Raw genomic sequence first — 18,219 nt, forward strand, 5'->3', positions numbered from 1 at the left:
GATGCTCTGCACTTCATGATGTAACTGTCCTTCCCCTTCCACGTCCCTCCCCGCTGGTTACTCCTTGTCTTGTTCACTTACAGAAAGACACTGGGCTGCAGATAGTTGCCTTGCAGAAAACGTTCTCCCTCCTCCCGGGGACCACAAAGCTGCTCCTTCCTGGCCTTGGGCTTTGTTCTGCGTCCAGCTGGGATTCCCACCCCAGTGCTGCTCCCACCATTGCCCTTCCTAGCCTTCCCACCAGGTGAACCACCTGCCAGAGTCTCCATCAAAATCTCCTTCTGGGTCTGATAATGCGTAACCCTGTGGGCTAAAATGAATGCTTCCCCTTGTAGGGGCTGTGAGCACAGTGGTTAGAGAACATGGGCTCTGGAGATGAACCAGCTGGGGTTGGATTCCTGGATACTACTAGCTGTGTGACCCCAGGTCTCTCACCACCTCTTCATGCCTCAGTTTCCTCATAAGAGAAAAATGGGAGGAGGACTTTTCTCACAGGGTAGACATGAGGACTTAATGTGTTAAAGCTTAGAAACTTAAAACTGTGCCTGGCATAGAATGAGCTCCCAGTAAGTATGAGTAGCCCTTGGCCGATTCTGGTCTGTTCCGTCCCCCTCGGCCCAGGCTCTCCAGGCCCAGCTTTTGCAGAGTCACTCATGCTCTGTGCTCCGGGGGCACTGACTTAAGTGACAACTCAGGGCTCTTTTTAATTTTCTGAAGCCTGAGCAAGAGAGATCAAGAAAAGATGTAGGAGTTACGTCATCATTATAATGTCGGATATTTGCCGAAAACAAATGGCTCTGCCAGACACTTGCCTGTTGTTCTGTTTAATCCCCTGACGACCCCACACTCTGCGTTATTACTCACATTTATGGCTAATAAGTCAGGCTCATTGGGATTAAGTTATTTTCCACCCAAGGTGACACAGATCCCTGGATTGAGGCCCAACTCTTCCTAGTCACAGGCTGTCTTCCTAAAAACACGTGTTGGTCCGGGAGAATGCTCCGGGGTGCGTTACAGGCAGCTGCTACTTGCCAGGTTGTCTGCCTCCATCCGAAGCCACTCTCTGGTTCTCTGCACTTGGCACTTGGAAGGAGACTGGGCTTGGGAGTGGCCATCTGGCACCAGCTCTGCAGCTTTTGTGAAGTCACATGTGGTCCCAGAGTTGCCAGGAAAAAGGATGCCTTGATGAGCCAAAATGCAAATTCCTTGGGAGAGGAAAAGTGAAAGTGAGCTTGTTCACACTGTGCAGGGCTCCAAGGAAATGACACGGTATGAGAGACACAGTGTCCTGCCACCAAGCTCCATCATGTCACTAAAGCTGGGTGGTGCCTCTGGACATTTAGGGTCCCACCCTCTGGGCAGCTGGGCGGGCGGGGGTGGGGTGCAGGGTGGGCAGCACGGTTTCCTCCCCACGCCCCACCTTCCCTCCAAAGTAGAGCAAAGCCAGGAAGGGAAATTTGGGGACCCTCATCCAGTTTATTCAAATCTGCAAGGACGTCTAGGGCATTTACAGGGGTTTCCAAAATCTCTTCTTGGCTAGTTGCTTCCCGCTCTATTATTTCTCTGTCTCTCTTCTTCCTCTCTCCACTGTTTTCTTTCTCCCTGCTGATCCTGCCTTCTCCAGAACGCCTGTCCCCCCGGCCTGCCCCTCAGCCTACAGAGACTTACCTGGTGGGCCAGCCTCAATGCCTAAGAGTAGGTGAATTTTCCTCTAGCCAAGTTCAGGGCTGGGTACCTGGGCCTCGGATGCCCTTTTGTTAATAAATTCCTGCCCTCCTTTTTGTCTCTCTCAGACCTGCTAAGTTACATTTACAACAGAAGGCTGGAGCCTGAGGGATCTGGGGATTGCTGGCATTTCAGACTAGCACAATTAATGGCATTGTTTACAGACAACGTTGTCTTGGAGAATTTACTGACGGGCATTTACAGACAGAATTTTTAAAGACTGTTTAAAAGTCTTTTAGAAAGATAATTAGAAACCTGATATGACCCAAAGCTTTGAGATTTCTGAATGCCTGGTCAGATGCAAGTCATATTGGGATGCTTAAGGTGAGTAGCCCTGATAAATTCAAACCAAATCAGCTGCTCATCCTCAGACCAGAGGAGGCAGAGTGTGGCCTCCGTCCAAATGAGGGGAACTGAATTATTTATTGATAATGCCCAAACAGAGAGGTACCAGGATGAGGACCAGAAATCCACAGGAGGTTTCGGCTCGAGGAAGGTGCCCAAACGGCCCAAGGAAGAGGCAGGATTCCGTCTTGGGGCTGTGGTGAGGACCCCTCCCCTCCAAAAGAGGATGGTGAAGCTGTCAGAACCCCTGACCCCACTGTTCCTAATGTCCCAATTCCAGAACTTTCCCATTTTGGTTTCTTATAGTGTAGCTTAGTGGTTCTCATATACTTTGTTAAAACGCATTGCTGGGCACAACCCCCAGAGTTTCTGACTCAGGAGGTCTAGGATGGGCCCCAAGAATTTGTGTCTAACAAATCTCAGGTGATGCTGCGGCTGCCGAACCAGGAACACACTTTGGGAACCGGCGGTGTGGCTAGGTGCAGGCTCTGGGACCAGACGGTGTGGGTTGGAGGCTGGCTCTGTCACTCTACACGGGGAGTCTTCAACAGGTTAACAGTTGCCTCGCTTCCCTCACCGGCTTAGAAGAAAAGGAGGACAGGAATCGCACCCGCTTCATGGTCTTGTTTTGAAGGGTGGATGAGATCATGCCGGGAAAGCACAACCTGTACCGGGCAGTGCCCGCTAAATGCCAGCGTTGATGTTATTTCTTCCAGCGCTGCAGAGCTGCTCCTGGGCCCAGCGCCGGGCCCCACCCGGATCCGCGAGGGCCGGATCTACTCGCTCACGCAGAGACCCGCGAGTGTCCCCGGGTGCCAGCAGCCTGCCCGGCGTAGGGAAGGTGGGTCGCCGGATCCCGACGGCACCTGTGCGCACGCGCGGAATCTTCCCTCTCATTTCAAGTCCACCTCAAGGCCCTGAGTTCGAGTTCTGCCTTGACTCCCACCTGATCCACACAACAGCCTCACAACAGATGCGAGCACTTTCCAGGCTTTCGTGCCTGGAACATGGGGAACAAATGAGCGCAAATGGAAGAATCCTGCCTGCGATCCTGAGCGCTAAAAGTTATGTTTGGCTGAATCTGCTGCGCCCCAACCCACCTAGATTCCCGGAGCCGAGTGGGCTTCTTGATATATAGTACAATTTCCTTTGTCCTCCCTCAACATTTTTAAATTAAATTTAAAAAAAAAAAAACCCAATAGCCAACCAAACAAAAACGAAGGAAGAAAAAGCCAGAAGAGTTCAATTGCTAGACTTGCTTTTTGCTTTTATTATCAACAATCAAATTAATGGTACACGCCTGGAAAACTATATGCACATGTAGAAATAGTTCCCTTTTAAATAGAAGCATTCATTATAACACATATAAATAAATTCGAAAATCGGAAACATAACTTAGGACGATTATGTTCACAAACATAGTCCAACAAGGGAAAAAAAAAAAAAAGAAACCAGACAGACATGCACCTGATAACAAAAATATATACCATTGTCTGAACTGTGGTCTCTCTAAACACAGAGGATTGAACCCGTGAGACCCTTTTTACGCCATAGAGAGAGACTACGAGAAGAGGAAACATCATACGGCCACGCGGAGGAGACTCTCTGTACTGACAGTAACACGATACAATTGAGTCACAGAACACAGCTGTAGAAAGACATCGAAAAAGTTAAAGCCTCAACATTCAACTAATATCTATAGTTTGTGCCTTTTAAAATAAAAACAAGAAACCCAAATCCCAACAGAGACGTCTAAACTGCGCGAAGAGTGGAGTGGGCGATGCGCGGTCCTCCCGGCGCACAGGTGCGGGTCCGCCGTCCCGCATCCCGCCCCGCGCCGCCCTCGCCCGCGGGTCTCCGCGCCGCGCCCGGGCCGCACCTGCCGCCGACCCCGCGGGCCGGAACGTCCGGGAGAAGCCGGGGGAGGAAGATAATCGCGGTGCGGGAGGCGCGAGCGGAAAAAAAGGAAAATGGCGAACTACGAGACCGTTTGCAGAGTCCGTGGGTGAAAAGGCATCTCATGTTTAGGGCATCGTCGGGCCGACAGGCTGCGAAGATTCGGGGTGCGGAGTTGCCACTGTGTGGGGTTCAGATGCGCTAAGGGCGCGGCGGTGCTCGGCGAGGTGGGACAGGCACGCGGGCGCGAAAGTCACTTTGGCTGCGGGACAGTCTGAGCGAGTCGCCGCCGCAGAGATCTGAACCCAAGGACACAAAAGGAAGCGGGCGGGGGCGCCCCGACTCTCCCCCGAAGAGGAGCCCCGGAGAGTTCGTGCCGTCAGGGGGGCTCGAGTTTAGGGGTCACGAAGCACTCAGCGCCGGCCGCAGTTCCTCCTCTCCCCCCCTTTACTTCGTCTTTTCTTTTCTTGTATTGTTTTAAATCTTTCTGGGTTGTCGTGTTTTTTTTAAATGGTTGCTGCCTTCCGAATTGTTATTTTTTATTTTTTGTCTATTTTTCTCTTTTTCTAAGCAAGTCACTGAGTTAGTTAGCCCCCATCTCTCCCTGTCACCTGCTCGGGCACAGACGAGCATCCCCGAGACAGACCCACCGACACGCAGACAGCCCCCTGAGAGCGCCCCGAGTCCAGCCGCCTGCCCGCACCCCGTCTCCCCCGGCCCCTCTGCGCGGCCCGGGGAAGGTGCGAAGCCAGGGAAGTTGTTTTTTGTTTTGTTTTGTTTGGGGGTCGAGGAAGGGGTAGGAGTGGGGTTGAAGTGGGGGCGACGCCACTTTCTCTTTATTCCGATCGCGGTTACTTTAGGCCTCGATGAAACCGCCGCGGCAGCGGCGGCGACAGCAGCCTCGGCCTCCCCGCCCGCCCGCCCGGCCCCCGCCGCCGCCGCAGGACCCCCGATCAGAACATGCTGCTCTTCACCAAGGCGGCTTTGGCACCGTTGGGTCTTTGGAGCGAAGACAGGACGCTGGCGAAGGGGCCCCCGAGCGAATCCGGGATGGAGGTGATGGGCCCGGGCCCGGGCGCCCAGCCCTGTCCGGGGCCCCCGGCCGCAGCCAGGCCTCCCGCCGCCGCCGCCGCAGCCGCCGCAGCAGCCGCCGCAGCAGCAGCCGCCGCAGCCGCGCCGCCCTTGCCGGGCTCGCCGCCTGGGCCCCCCGGCCCCGCCGCCCCCGGGGCTCCCGCCGGGCTGGGCCCGCCGCCGCCGCCGCCGCTCGCCCCGCAGCTGGGCGTGGGGTTGGGGTTGGGGCCGGGGCCCCCAGTGCTGTCCGGGTCGGTGCTCTTGGCCTCCTTGCTCTCGTCGTCCCGGGAGGAGTCAGACTTCTTGCCCGAGGAGCCGTTCTTGGCCGCGGCCGCCGCAGCCGCCGCTGCGCGCTCCTGCTTGCGAAACTTGGCGCGGCGGTTCTGGAACCACACCTGGCCCAAAGCGGGAGGAGAGGCGGTGAACCGGGGGACAAAGAAGGAAATGGGAAAGAAAAGCGCCAGTCAGGGTGGCCTACGTTCCGTTTCAACTTGTTTTAACACCCCCCTTCCATGCGCCTCGGCCACCCCGAGCGCACCCTCCCCAGCGAGTCTACCCCTCCTTGTTGCTAGAGCATCTTCGGAGAAACTCTCTTAGGGCTAGCGGAGCAAGCCAGGGAAACAGTGGCTTGCAGAAGAGGTAAAAAGGCCGCAGGTGCCAGAAAGACCCTAAATTGTAAGCCCTTATGTTGGTGGGTTTTTGCTCAGTCTGCTCCTTGATCAACCCCCAAGCTCTCCATCCACCCCTGGGCCTCCGTCTAACGTTAAACTCTAATTGGAAGGAGGAGGGGGCCTCTGGGTTTGCTGCCCGCTGCGGGGCCCCGGCCTTCGGGCCTGGCGGAGCGTGCGATGGTGCGCACGGCCTCTCCAACGGGGCTCGCCCGAGAGGCTCTGGGACCAGGCCGGAAGCACACCTGTGTCCCGTTAGGGGCAGATTAGAGTAAGCCGTGGTTCTCGACCTTCCTGGAGTCACAGCTGTTTTGCAAATCTTACACAAAATCGCAGTTACAGGAAAATGCACCTGTACGCCATGGTGCCAGGTTAAAAGCGCTTGATTTGGGAGGCATTTGGCAAAAACAATAAACAAACAAAAACTTATAATACGGGGTCAAAGTGTGCACTCCTCCTCCCCCAGGGCACTTCCTGTCCCCGAAATGCCTCGCTCATTCACATCTCTAGACCCCCCACGCCTCTGCTCGGCCGGGAAACACTTTTCATTGTGAATAAATTGCCAAGCGCATTCGCTCTAACCCTGCCGCGCGCGCACGGCCACACTGAATCCGCCTTCTCTGCCCGGCCCTGGGTCCCCGCGCCCCTGGGCCCTTCTCCGGCGAGAACCCGGGACTCCGAACTTCACCACCTGCCCCTCATCCCCGCCCCTGCCGGGGCCGGCGCGGCGGCTCCGGTCCCTTTGCAGCCCGCGTACCTGCACTCGCGCCTCGGTGAGGTCGATCTTCAGGGCCAGCTCCTCCCGGGTGTAGATGTCAGGGTAGTGCGTCTCGGCGAAGACCCTCTCCAGCTCTTTGAGCTGCGCGCTCGTGAAAGTGGTGCGGATGCGCCGCTGCTTGCGCTTCTCGTTGAGGCCGCCGTGGTCGGTGAAGAGTTTGTAGGGAACTAGACAGAGGACGACAGAGGACACAGAGTGAGCGGAACAGTCCGCAGGGCCCCGGCCGGGCAGCCCGGACGTGGGGACTCCAAGGTCGGGTCGCCGGCGAGCGGCTGCCAACGCCGGCGCGAGCGTGGCCGAGAGGAGCCGCTGGGGAAAACCGAGCAAATTAGTCACCCGGGGAAACCGAGGCTCAGACTTCGTACTTTGGTGGGACCCTGTCTGGCACAAGCGCCCCTGGGTGGGTCGAGACAGCGCGCTGGGGACGGCCTGAAGCCCGGGACGCGGGACTGTGCCGACAATAGGAAAACCGAGAGAGGATAAAAGTCCGAAAACATCAGTCGGAACACCACGGAGCCAGGGCAGAAGCTACCAAACACTCCCGCCGTTGGAACTTTTCAATTCTCAGAAGTTGACCCGGCCCAAAAGTTGGGGGGAAAGTGCTGCAAAAAAAATAATACATTAAAGAAATGATCATAAAAATGACCAGCCAGCGAGGTGTGAGCCGTTGTCGGTCCTTAAAAAAAGAGACACTGTCAGTAATGAGCTTTACTCTTTGTTATTTAATTATTTTCTAAGCTTTACGTCTCATCGCAAAGTAAATAAATTATGCCTATCATTTTGGCAGCTTAAGATAATTTTGTTGGCGGTTCGGGTGTGACTAGGATAGTGTAACCCTGTAAGTGAATTACCCCTCCCTGCAATCGCTTCTAACGTGATAAATTCTTTCATTTGTGTAAGCAAATTTCGTTTGGTAAATACTAAACACATTTCCATTTTCAAATGCAATCAAGGCTTCCTATATACGAGCGGAAAGGCAGCTTCCTCCGCCGAGCAAGCCGGCGGTCCTTACCTGCGGCGTACGGACTGCTCTGGTGGTCCCTGAGGGTGCCGAGGCTGCAGGATCCCGGCGTGAGGGACGGGCAGCCGGACGTGGCCCCAAAAGTGGTCCTTATCGGGTTATACTGGAAACCACTGGCCTGGCTGCAGGAACTGAAGTCAGCATAGGCTGAAGCCAGACTCGAGGTGTCCATCCCAGCCATACAGGACTCGTAGGCAGAGGAATTGAGGTAAGAATATTCCATTTTATACATTGAAAAGGTTCTGGATGGCTCAGCCAAGTGGAAAAATGAAATAAAAGATGGATATGGAGAAGGTGGCAGGAGTGGGGAGATGTGCACAGCTCAACGCCTGCCTCCAAACTGGCCTCCTTAGTACCAGCAGAGCCTAGTTTTATGAAAAAGCCTCCTATGAGATGCCTTGTCTGAGGTCTCTAGAGCATATAGTCCTCATAATAAACTTGGCTCTTTCCACTTGGACAATAGCAAAGCGGTTGGTCTTATTGCTGGCGCTTTTTACATGACAATAACTCATCCGTCTATTGGGCTGGCACTGGGGAACTGAGCTGTCCAGCCTCCCTATCATTGATTCCTGCATCTCTAATTAGAATTTAATACCACACCATTACGCACTGCGCCCCTGATTCTCCCTTCTAACCAGCTCGCTGCCCTTTAATTCAATCACACTACTTGGAAATAATGAAAGTTGGGTGACGATTCTCCCTGATCCAATTTCCCCGAGCTTTTAAACCTTTTTAACTGATCGTATACCTTAGGCATAAATTGAGATAGTGTGTGCGTTTTCCCCCTTCTTCGTCCTCTCCCCTCCCCCCCCAGCCCCCTCAGTTAGGGAGAAGAAACCTTGATGTCATAGAAAACCTGTTTTGTAAGAGTGTTACACGCTCAATTTAACAACAAGCCTACCCCCCGAAGTGCATGAAATGTTATAAAGGACTGGGACATTGGCAAGACCCAGGCACCCTGTAACATGGAGTAAGTGGGCCGAGGGGGTTTGTGTGCACGATAAGCGGATTTCTTTAAAATACACCTGGTAGAGGGGGTTGAAAAAAAAAAATAGAGAGCATCTTATAAATTGCATTTCTCCTGGCGGCTTAACGTGCTTTCTAGGGTATAGAGGGTATACAGCCGCTTAGAAAAATAAAAACAAAATAAAAGCTGAGTAAAGCTCTTGAATGTGAAACATCTGCGTTCTCAGCTGTTGGGTTTTTGCGCTCAGTGCTGCGTCTGCATCTGTTTGGTTTGGAGCTTCCGTGCGGTTGTTGGTTTTAATTACGCCATAACTGGCAAGCGGGCACGAAATGTTCCCAAATGCGTCTTCTCTTCCGTCTCTCTCCTGCGCGCTCCCTCTTTGTCGCCTCCACTTTTTTCCGGTGCCCGCAATGCCCCACAGACCCGGGGCTTCCAAAAGGGGATTGTTGTCTGTTCGCCCTTTAGGTTTGCGGACTTCAGCGAGCCAAACCCTGGCCGTTTAAACGCGCAGGCAGGGGCTGCGGGTCAGGCACCTTTCTCGTCCGATTCCTCGGGCTTTTGGGTGCTGGCAGCCAGGAGCAGACAAAGAGGCGAGCGGTGATTTGTGGACCTCGGTGGCCCCATGATTTAAGCGGAGGGTAATTTTCATTTGGTTCGTTAGGCTCTAGCAGTATAAGGGAAACTATTTCATTAAATCCTTCCTCTCGGTGGACAAGAGGGGGAACGCTTAGTTGGATCGCCGTGTGGTGTAAACAAACCCTGGATATTTTATATGAATTAAATGTGTAGATAATTAGTTTTATTGCATTCATTACCCCCTTTATGTGCTCTGTAACAAGTCAGTAATTAAAGTAACAAACTCATAAAGTCTTTATAGGGGCATTTAGGCGTTCAGTGTTTGCCAAACTAAGTGGTTTAATTCGATGCTAGTGCCGGGAAGTGGATGGGCGCCCGCTCTCCGCTGCCACCGTGTTTTATTGCGCACTAAACTGCCGCGGACGTAGTGATGCATTAAGCAGGGACAGCGGCCCCCCAGCCCGGCGCTTCTCCGCAAGGCGAGTTTCAGGCTTGTTCAGGGGACCGCGAGTCCCGGGCGCGAGGAAGCGCCAAAGTCGGAGTGCGGGGAGCCGGACCTCCCTGGGAGCCTGGTGATAGTTTTATGGGGTGGGTGATAGTTTTATTGCAGTTGTATGTTGTACAATGCGTATTTGATAAAGAAGAGCCCTCGGTGACCAGTGTGCACTTTTTTGTGCACGGAGGTGAAATGAAAATAAATGTGTACAAGGTTTTACTGCGGCGGGAAACAAATTGCAATGCTCTAAATGGTTTTTCTTTATGGTCACCAGACAAGAAGAGAAAAGGGATGCAAACATCTGTCTTCGGTCCCCTAAACCTAAAGGCCAGCAAAGACGGATGCGAATCTAAGCGCTATTACAGCGAGGATTTGTCTTTATTTATCCCGCTCTCATGAATATGAATCTGCATTCGGACCGGGGGTGGCTGTACCCCCTCTGGACTCCACACATGGAATCCCCCCTCTCCCCCCACCCACTTAAGGGAGGTGGGGGTAGGTTGTCAAGCGCAACGCTGAGATGGTCCAAGTTTCTCCGTTCCCTCGGATTCCGAGGCGGGCGCGGGGGTTAGGGGGGGAGGGTGCTTCCTGGTTTTTCGCGGGCGCCGCCCAGGCCCGCACTCGGGGGCCGTGGCTGTGGGGGGCGCCGGCCCGGGTGGTACCCGCCAGCCTGCTCCTCTACTGCTGGTGTGGGGTTGAGCGCGCTTCTCTGCAGAGGAGAGTGACCTGGGCGGCCGGGAGGAGCCGCGTTTGGGCTCCAAGGCCCATGCTTGACAGTAAGCGGGTCCACGCCCGGCCTGGCACCTGCGCGCGGGTGCAGCGGGGTTAGTCTCCGCGCGGGGCGGGGTGCGCTCTGCCCGGAAAGCTACCAGCCGGGCCTGAGCCCTACCCCCCACCCAGTGCAGGCGATTTCACCTCGGGTCCTATTTTGCACACGGTCCCCAGGCCCGGACAGCCTTAGGGGAGAAGCGGAACAGCGACCTAAGAACGTGCAGGGAGCTCGGAGCAGAGGGGTTCACGTTGGCCGTTTTTGAGGATGGCTCTTGGGCGGAGACGTGGACCTTCAGGGTTTAGGGGGTGCCTGGAGGCAGCTCTTGTGCCAGAGGGGGTGTCGGGTTGAGAAGTTCAACGTGCAGCTTAGGGGAGCTGGGTGTGAGGAGGCGTCGGAGGGTGTCCCTGGGAGAAGCCGAGGGATGGAGGCGAGAACTCCGCCAAGGGGCCCGAGCGAGGGAAGTGCCAGGACGCGGAGGGCGCTCGGGAGGGCAGCCTAGGGACGGGCCCAGCCGAGGCCAGCGCGAGCCGCCTGCCCGCCTGCCCGCTTTAGGTGCTTCCTCGCCCTGCGGTCCCTGGGCCGTCGCGCCAGCCCCGTGCAGGTGCCCCGTGGCGCCCAGCCCGGCCGGGCCGGGGTGCTGCGCGCCTCCACGCCGTTCTAGCCGGAGACCTTTCAGCGCCCCGACCGCACGGTCGGATGAGCAAATGCGCTCGACTTCATTTTCCCCTTTGTAGGCCTTGTAGGTTTATTTTGTTCAGTGTCACCGTCCCTCCCCCACCACCCCTGCCCCACCGTCCCTCTGCGCGCCTTTTGTGGCCCGGGGTCCTGCTTCTGCTTCGAGATGAAAGGCCAGCGGGGCCGGGCCAGGCCGGAGCGGAGCCCCGGCGCCCTGTTTTGTTCCAGCTGTGCTTTCTACACGCGAGCTCTCCCCTAAAAGTTGTACCAAATGGTTAATTTAATTATTCCAACTATAGACCAACTGCTTCAGCAGCCTCCACCACGCGTCTGGGAGGAAAAAAGAAGCCATCTATAAGAAATAATCTAATAAAAGTGAAGTGTAGAAAAACCCCTCCTGATTTTCGACCGGCACAAATAGAATTAGAGCTTTAGCATCCTTTTCCCAAACAGACCTTTTGTCCAGATCACAACTTCAGCCAGCCAGCGATGTGTACGGTGCCTGCTATTTATTTTAATAGAGGCGGGTGGGTAGCGAGATGGATTGATAGATAAATGGCCACATGGATAGATGGATGAGTTTGATCCATCTTCCTCTGACTTCCCTTTCTTAATATGTGTACATGGTTGATTTTTTCCCCCTGCCGATTTTCTGAATCAATAATGGAAAGGCAATGCCATGTGATAAAAGGGGGGGAAAGGCCATTTAAAGCACAAAAAAGGGGAGAGATTACCAGCATATATACCATGAGAAAAAAAAAATGTTTACATGCTACCCAGTACCAAGTGAAAAAGGTTGAAAGTTTAAAAGAAACTTTTCTTTCCTTTTCTTTGCCATTCATAGGAGGGTTTCTTTTTCTTCTTCTTTTTTCCTTGAAAGTCAGAAAGAATGTTAGAAGACAAGGAAACAAAACAGCAAACAAAATGCCATTGTATTGTAGTAGCAATTCATGGGAAAATGCTTGTCAGCTTCCTAATGCCTCACTCCTAGGAGGCTGTTTTGAGGCTGTTTTACCGCAGGCAAAGCACAATAACATGGGAATGAATAAAATATTAAATACCAGTGAGAGTTTCAGAGGAATTTTCTTTTTGATTGCTTCATTTGACACCGCATCCAAATTATCCCAGCACAGCCGGGCCCCCTGCCCGGCAAAGACTCAGCTCAGAACCAACAGTTCTGTCAAGCAGAGAAGGAAAGGGCAAGATTTGTCCTTGGGTTTCTCCAAAAAGATTTCTGCAGGCAGTAGCCTTTCCCACTCACCTGCACCAAGAAAATAACCTAGAAAGGATTTATTAAGACACCATTTTCCTAGAGCATAAAGCACACCAACCACAGCAGCCCCAGCCTGATGACCGCTGCATTCTGCTAGCATTTTAGACTTCCTACCACATTTTCCATTTGCCTAGCAACCATGATACACATGTTTCATAATAGAAACTCTGTGAGGTTCTGGTAACTAACCTCCTGGCACTGTGAGACTAGCAATTATTAACTGAGGGACAATAGTGGATGCAGAGCATTTAACACAGTGCTTGGCACCTGGAAAGGACTCAGTGAGGTCAGACGCCAGTATTGTGATGGTAGTGATGCTGAGGATGATGTCGGTAGAGCCTCCTTGAATTACATATTAAACACTTGACTTTTGAATTTAGAATTTACAATGCATATGGAAGACAGTAGACAAATCAGAAAGCAGGCACTAGGATGTCAAACGGGAGAAAACAAAGCAACTAGGCAGAAAACTTCAACTTTTTAGGAATTTACTGGAAGGCATATATGTCTTAGATAGGTTAATTATATGTTTTGTCTTCCATGATATGCAGTATTTATTCATGATGAATATAATGCTTTAGTGCTATGTGTAAATATTGTACACTCAGGTTGATGTCACTTTCAAAGGCAGTTGCCCTGGGTTGGCTGTGTGGGTTTTGGTTGGACGTTGATGCCTGACTCATAGACGGTGTTTCTGCACCTGGTACCCGTGTGTCAGTGCTGTGCTCTATACAGGTGAGGTGTCCAGACCCCAGTATGCATCCTCTTAAGAACTTCATCACGGAAAAGCCCTGCTGGCTCCACTCTTCCCCCCCCCCCTTCTCTCCACCCCCACAAGGCTATAATTAGCAGAAGGGGCTGCCTGTTACCTTTTCTCTGGACTTTGGCTAATAGCAGTAACATCTGCTGGGCTGGCGGGGGAGGGGGGAGACATGGTGCATTTGATGTAAAAGTGACACAGATGTAAAAGTGACATCTGCTTGTAACAAAGAAAGAAGAAAGAAAATTAAATTAGGCAGGGAGCCCTCTCTGTCTAAACCAAAAAAAAAAAAAAACCTATTTGAAGAAGAAGGAAAAAAGAGTAATCATGAGCCCTGACCAAGCCTACAAGGTGCAGGAGATCACTGGCGGAAAGGATCGTGATTCTCTGGGCCAGCAGCTGCCTGAGTAACTGGAGCAGCAACACCCTAAGGTAGCAACATCCTGAGACCTTGAAAGTGTCTTCTTTCCAAAGAAAATGGTCAGGCAAGATTTTCGTTCTTAGCCAAGCAATGCCCTGACCTATGTGAGTACAGTATGGGCCAGGAAGTCATTTTCAGACTGGAGACAGGAAGAGGGTAAGGACAAAGCCTTTAGGGTTAATAATATCCCACTATGCTTTTGGGTGAGTTTGGGGAGAATCAGATTTTCATTTAACAGCTATATTTAAACTGCTACTGCCAACTACTGCAAATGAGCCATTTTATACTGTTGCCCGGGCTAGAGTGCCGTGGCATCAGCCTAGCTCACAGCAACCTCAAACTCCTGGGCTCAAGCGATCCTCCTGCCTCAGCCTCCTGAGAAGCTGGGACTACAGGCATGCGCCACCATGCCTGGCTAATTTTTCTGTCTATATGTATTTTTAGCTGTCCATATAATTTCTTTCCATTTTAGGTAAAGACGGGGTCTCGCTCTTGCTCAGGTTGGTCTCAAACTCCTGAGCTCAAACAATCCACCCGCCTCAGCCTCCCAGAGTGCTAGGATTGCAGGCGTGAGCCACCGTGCCTGGCCTTGTGATGTTCTTTTAAGTCCTAACATTCTGTTAATTGACTTCGGGGGGTGTCCAGGAATCTTCTAAACATACGTACATTCTTCTACAAAAAGGAACATAAGGGGCAGTGTGTACAGTGGGGAATCAAAGGAGGTGTTTAGAGGTTAGAGAAGAGTGAACGTGGAGAGTGGCCAGTGGTTTCCTCTCTTCTTCTGTCCTTTCTTTACCCCCTTAGGGTTTTCTGGGCTTATTTTCAAATGAAGATGCCAAGAACCCAGGATCACAGGGGAAGGAAGCATTGACAGTGCAATAACAGGTATTCTAGAAGTGCAGACAGCTATTTTAGGTGGTATTTCTCCCTGTCCCTCCTGTCACACCACAAAGTCACCCATGTCTTCACCCACAAGAAAGCTTGCCTTGTTCCTGGTATTCAAGGGTCCATGTTGCCTCCATCACACCCAGAATCAGTTCCAATGACAGGGTCTTGCATCCTCAGTCAGCCCAGGTGTGTCGGGAATGCTGGAGTCATTCACTGTCGCCAACCACTCAGCCTTGAAATAGACATAAAAATGCATAAGAATTTGAGAACTTCTAGAAATATTTTCCTTCCTGCATTTTCAAAAGATTCTGTTGTGTTGCTGCTTGTTTGTGTCGTTTTGTTTTATTTAGGAGCTTGGTGGGGTTTGCCAGTAAGTTTCTGCAACATCATGCATTTTAATGTGAATTTCAGCTGATTCAGAATTTAGAAGCAAATGCAGTCTAGCACTCGGGGACAGGCACCACGTGTCCTAGACCTCAGGAGCCAGAGGACAATAAAATGGTTACAGTGATACATGTTTGTAGTATTTCCCCTGTTAGAGATAATGGAGAATATTAATTTTCTTGTAAAACGCACAGCATTTGCTTTTCTCTCTCTCTCTCTCTCTCTCTCTCTCTCTCTCTCTCTGTCTCTTGTTCGCTTGCCACGGTGAGTTAAGCAGCAGCCTAGAGAATTATCAGGCTCGGGGTTCCAGTCACAAACTCACCGCTAACTCCCTTGCTTAGTCACCACTTGAGACTGGGCTTGAGGAAGAGAGATTTCGAGAAGAGCCAGGAGGCTGCTGGGAAGGGGGGGAAACATAGTAACAGACAAAACTGCAAAGCGAGTCACACAAGAGACTGCCCAGCAGAGGCCAACGGCTTTACCCCAACCTCAGGGAAACCTCGTGGATGAGCAGTGCTCACCACTGAGAACTGAGCCGGGGAGCTCACACGACCCCAGCACGGGCCGGACCCTGCCCTCCCAGGGACAGGGCTGAGGCCAGACTGGAATCCCCGGGCTTGCCGTGGCCAGGCCCACGTTCCTGGGGCCAACTCCTCACTGGGCAGCAATCCGCCTTCCACCTGCTGGTTCTCCCCGATATCCACGGGAGAAAGTGACACTGCCCCTTTTCTCTGTGCATGGAGGGGGGGAGAGCAAAGATCCTTCAAAGGGGCCAGGTGCGGTGGCTCATGCCTGTATCCTAGCACTGTGGGAGGCTGAGGCAGGAGTATCCTTTGAGCTCAGAAGTTCAAGACCAGCCTGAGCAAGAGCGGACCCCATCTCTACTAAAAATAGACAGAAATTAGCTGGGCAACTAAAAATATACATAGGAAAAATTAGCTGGCCATGGTGGTACATGCCTGTAGTCCCAGCTACGTGGGAGGCTGAGGCAGGAGGATCGCTTGAGCCCAAGAGTTGGAGGTTGCTGTGAGCGAGGCTGACACCAGTGCACTCTAGCCCGGGTGACAGAGCGATACCCTGTCTCAAAAAACAAACAAAAAAAATCCCTCAAGGGGAGGTGTCCTGGTTGGTCTACAGAGGTGGTCGGGCCAGAGCAGACTGAACCCAACAGAAGGACAGCAGCCAGAATGGCCCTGAGTGCCCTCTTCCTACTTTTATCAATTACTTCTTTTTCATAGTTCAAAGTAATAAATATCCATTATAGAAAATGCTACAGCATGTAGAGGAAAAATGAATACAAGAAAAGGAGATAAGTACTTTAACTTTCTATATAACGTTTTAGTCTTTTTTATGTATAAATATAAATTTTTTAAAATGAGAAACATTCTCTGTAGACTGCTTTGTAACTTACTTTTTTTCCACCTAAATTATGTATCAAAAACATCTTCCCATATCACGAAATATTCTTCTAACATACCGTGTTTTATGGCTACATGGTATTCCCCTGCGCAATAAACCATAGTTTATTCAGTCAGCCCTGTTTTGTTGGACATTTAGGTTGCTTCTAATTTTCAAAATATATTTAAAATACTGCCCTGGATGTTATTTTAGCTAAATCTCTGTGCACATGCAGATGCTTAGGATTAATTCCTCAAAGTGGAATTCCTCGATCACAGAGTACACATTTTTTAAAAGGCTTTGGATGCATATTGCAAAATTGCCTTCCAGGGAGGTGGTACCAGTTCATACCTGCAGAACCGAATATGACAGTACCAGTATTCCAGTGTTCACCAACGTTGTACAGAGCCGCCAAAACTTCCTTCCCCCCTTTCCCTTTCTGCCGTGCCGTTGTAAACGAGCAGGAATTCTTAAGCAAGGGCAGAGGTTGCCAAAAGAAGCTAACAACCCTATGCAAAAGAGGGAAAGAAGGAGAAGGTTGTTTTTAAGAATAACAGAGACCTATAGAAATAGAGTCAAAATGCCAAATTCCAGCTTAATTAAAAAAATAAAAATCTAATGATGACTAAGAGGCCTTTTCCTTATATCTGGAGCTAGAAGATGGAAAGGATTATTTTTTCCAATGTTGAAAAATGGTAAAGAAAACTGAACAAAACTCCTATTTTAATTCTGTCTTTCCCGTCAAACAGAATGAGCTGAAGACTGGGAAGGACTAGCAGGAACATCAGTGACAGGGAGAACTGAATATTTAGTGTTATCTCTAAAAGATAAGGACTCTTTTCTAAAAATACATAATTGCAATATGCTTATGACACCAAAAATATTGAAAATAACTTCTCAATGTCCTCAAATACATGATGTTCAATTTCTTCGATTGTCTCACCAAAGTTTGTTTTGCTTGTTTAGTTGGAATCAGAATCCAAACGTGGTCCAAGCACTGCATTTGGTTTTAGTGCCTCTTAGGTCTCTTGTGATCGACAGCTTCCTCCTCTGCCCTTTCATTTCTCTCCTTGCGATTTCTTTTAGAAGAAAATGCGTTGTGTGTACTGCAGAAGTTTCCACATTCTGGATGTGGCTGGTGGCCTCCCCACGGTGCTGTTTTGCCCGAAATCCTATTACTAATATTTCCTGTCGACTGGTAGTTGGATCTAGAGGCTCGATCATGTCGTGTTCCGGTTTTGAGCAAGGACGCTGCATGGGGGTGCTCCTCCTCCCCCCGCCCCACAGCAGGGCTGCTCGTGTCTCTGTGACGTGGGGTTGAGGTGTCTTCAGCCAGAACCATCCCTTAGAAAGTTCCCCATTGACTCTTTCCCTAATGATTTAGGAGCCATTGATTCTCATTGCCTAGATTCCATTTTTTCATTCATTTAGGGGGTGCAAAATGGAAACATTCTAATTAGATCATTTTTTTAACTTATTTTAAAAATTCCTTCGCCAATTATTGGGTACCTAAGGTGTGGCTTGTATGGTACAGTAAGAAAAAGCAGGATAAATATTGAAGCTTTCCGTTTATCGTCTTTCAGAATAATGAGTTTGTTCCCTGGTACCCTTCCAAGGTCATTAGTGGAGGGGGTTTGTGTTTTTTTGTAGCATTATAAACTTATGGGTCTAGACATATTTTATGCATTTCTTTCATTGCAGTAATTACTCTTATTGATACTAAAATTATTCAAGCTTTGGCCGTGGACATCTCTTCAATGTGGCTTCTCAGTTCTTGTGTTAGCCCCGTGGTCTTTGATGGCTGGTTCCCCAAGGTGTTCCAGGCTCACCTTTCACTCTTTTGCCTCGACCTGGAGTCAGCCATTTGGCCAAGGAGCCCCAGCGCCTTTTCTTGGGAATTAGCATTTGGAAACCACATCGTGGGCACAAGATGGGATTTTGGAATGAGTGATATTTATAAGTATTTTGGAAAGGAAGTGACTGTCAGTAGGCACCAGGGTCTAGTTGAATTAAAGTCATCAAACATTTATTAGATAATACATGGCTGGTTCTAAATGAGGGAGAGGAGACTAGACATAAACAAACAACCGGGACATGATGCTACG

General features: G+C 50.9%; 1 protein-coding gene across 1 annotated transcript; it reads right to left on the reverse strand.

The window, feature by feature from the left end:
• Positions 1 to 4,527: 4,527 nt before the first annotated feature.
• PHOX2B (paired like homeobox 2B) lies at positions 4,528 to 7,826 on the reverse strand. Its single transcript, XM_045531729.1, has 3 exons — positions 7,496 to 7,826; positions 6,463 to 6,650; positions 4,528 to 5,432 (listed from the first exon to the last, which is right to left on the reverse strand). The coding sequence occupies exons 1-3, from the start codon at positions 7,734 to 7,736 to the stop codon at positions 4,920 to 4,922; spliced, it is 942 nt and encodes a 313-aa protein (XP_045387685.1). The 5' UTR covers positions 7,737 to 7,826; the 3' UTR covers positions 4,528 to 4,919.
• Positions 7,827 to 18,219: the final 10,393 nt, after the last annotated feature.

This window comes from Lemur catta, chromosome 19 (genome assembly GCF_020740605.2).
Source record: "Lemur catta isolate mLemCat1 chromosome 19, mLemCat1.pri, whole genome shotgun sequence".
NCBI lineage: Eukaryota > Metazoa > Chordata > Mammalia > Primates > Lemuridae > Lemur > Lemur catta.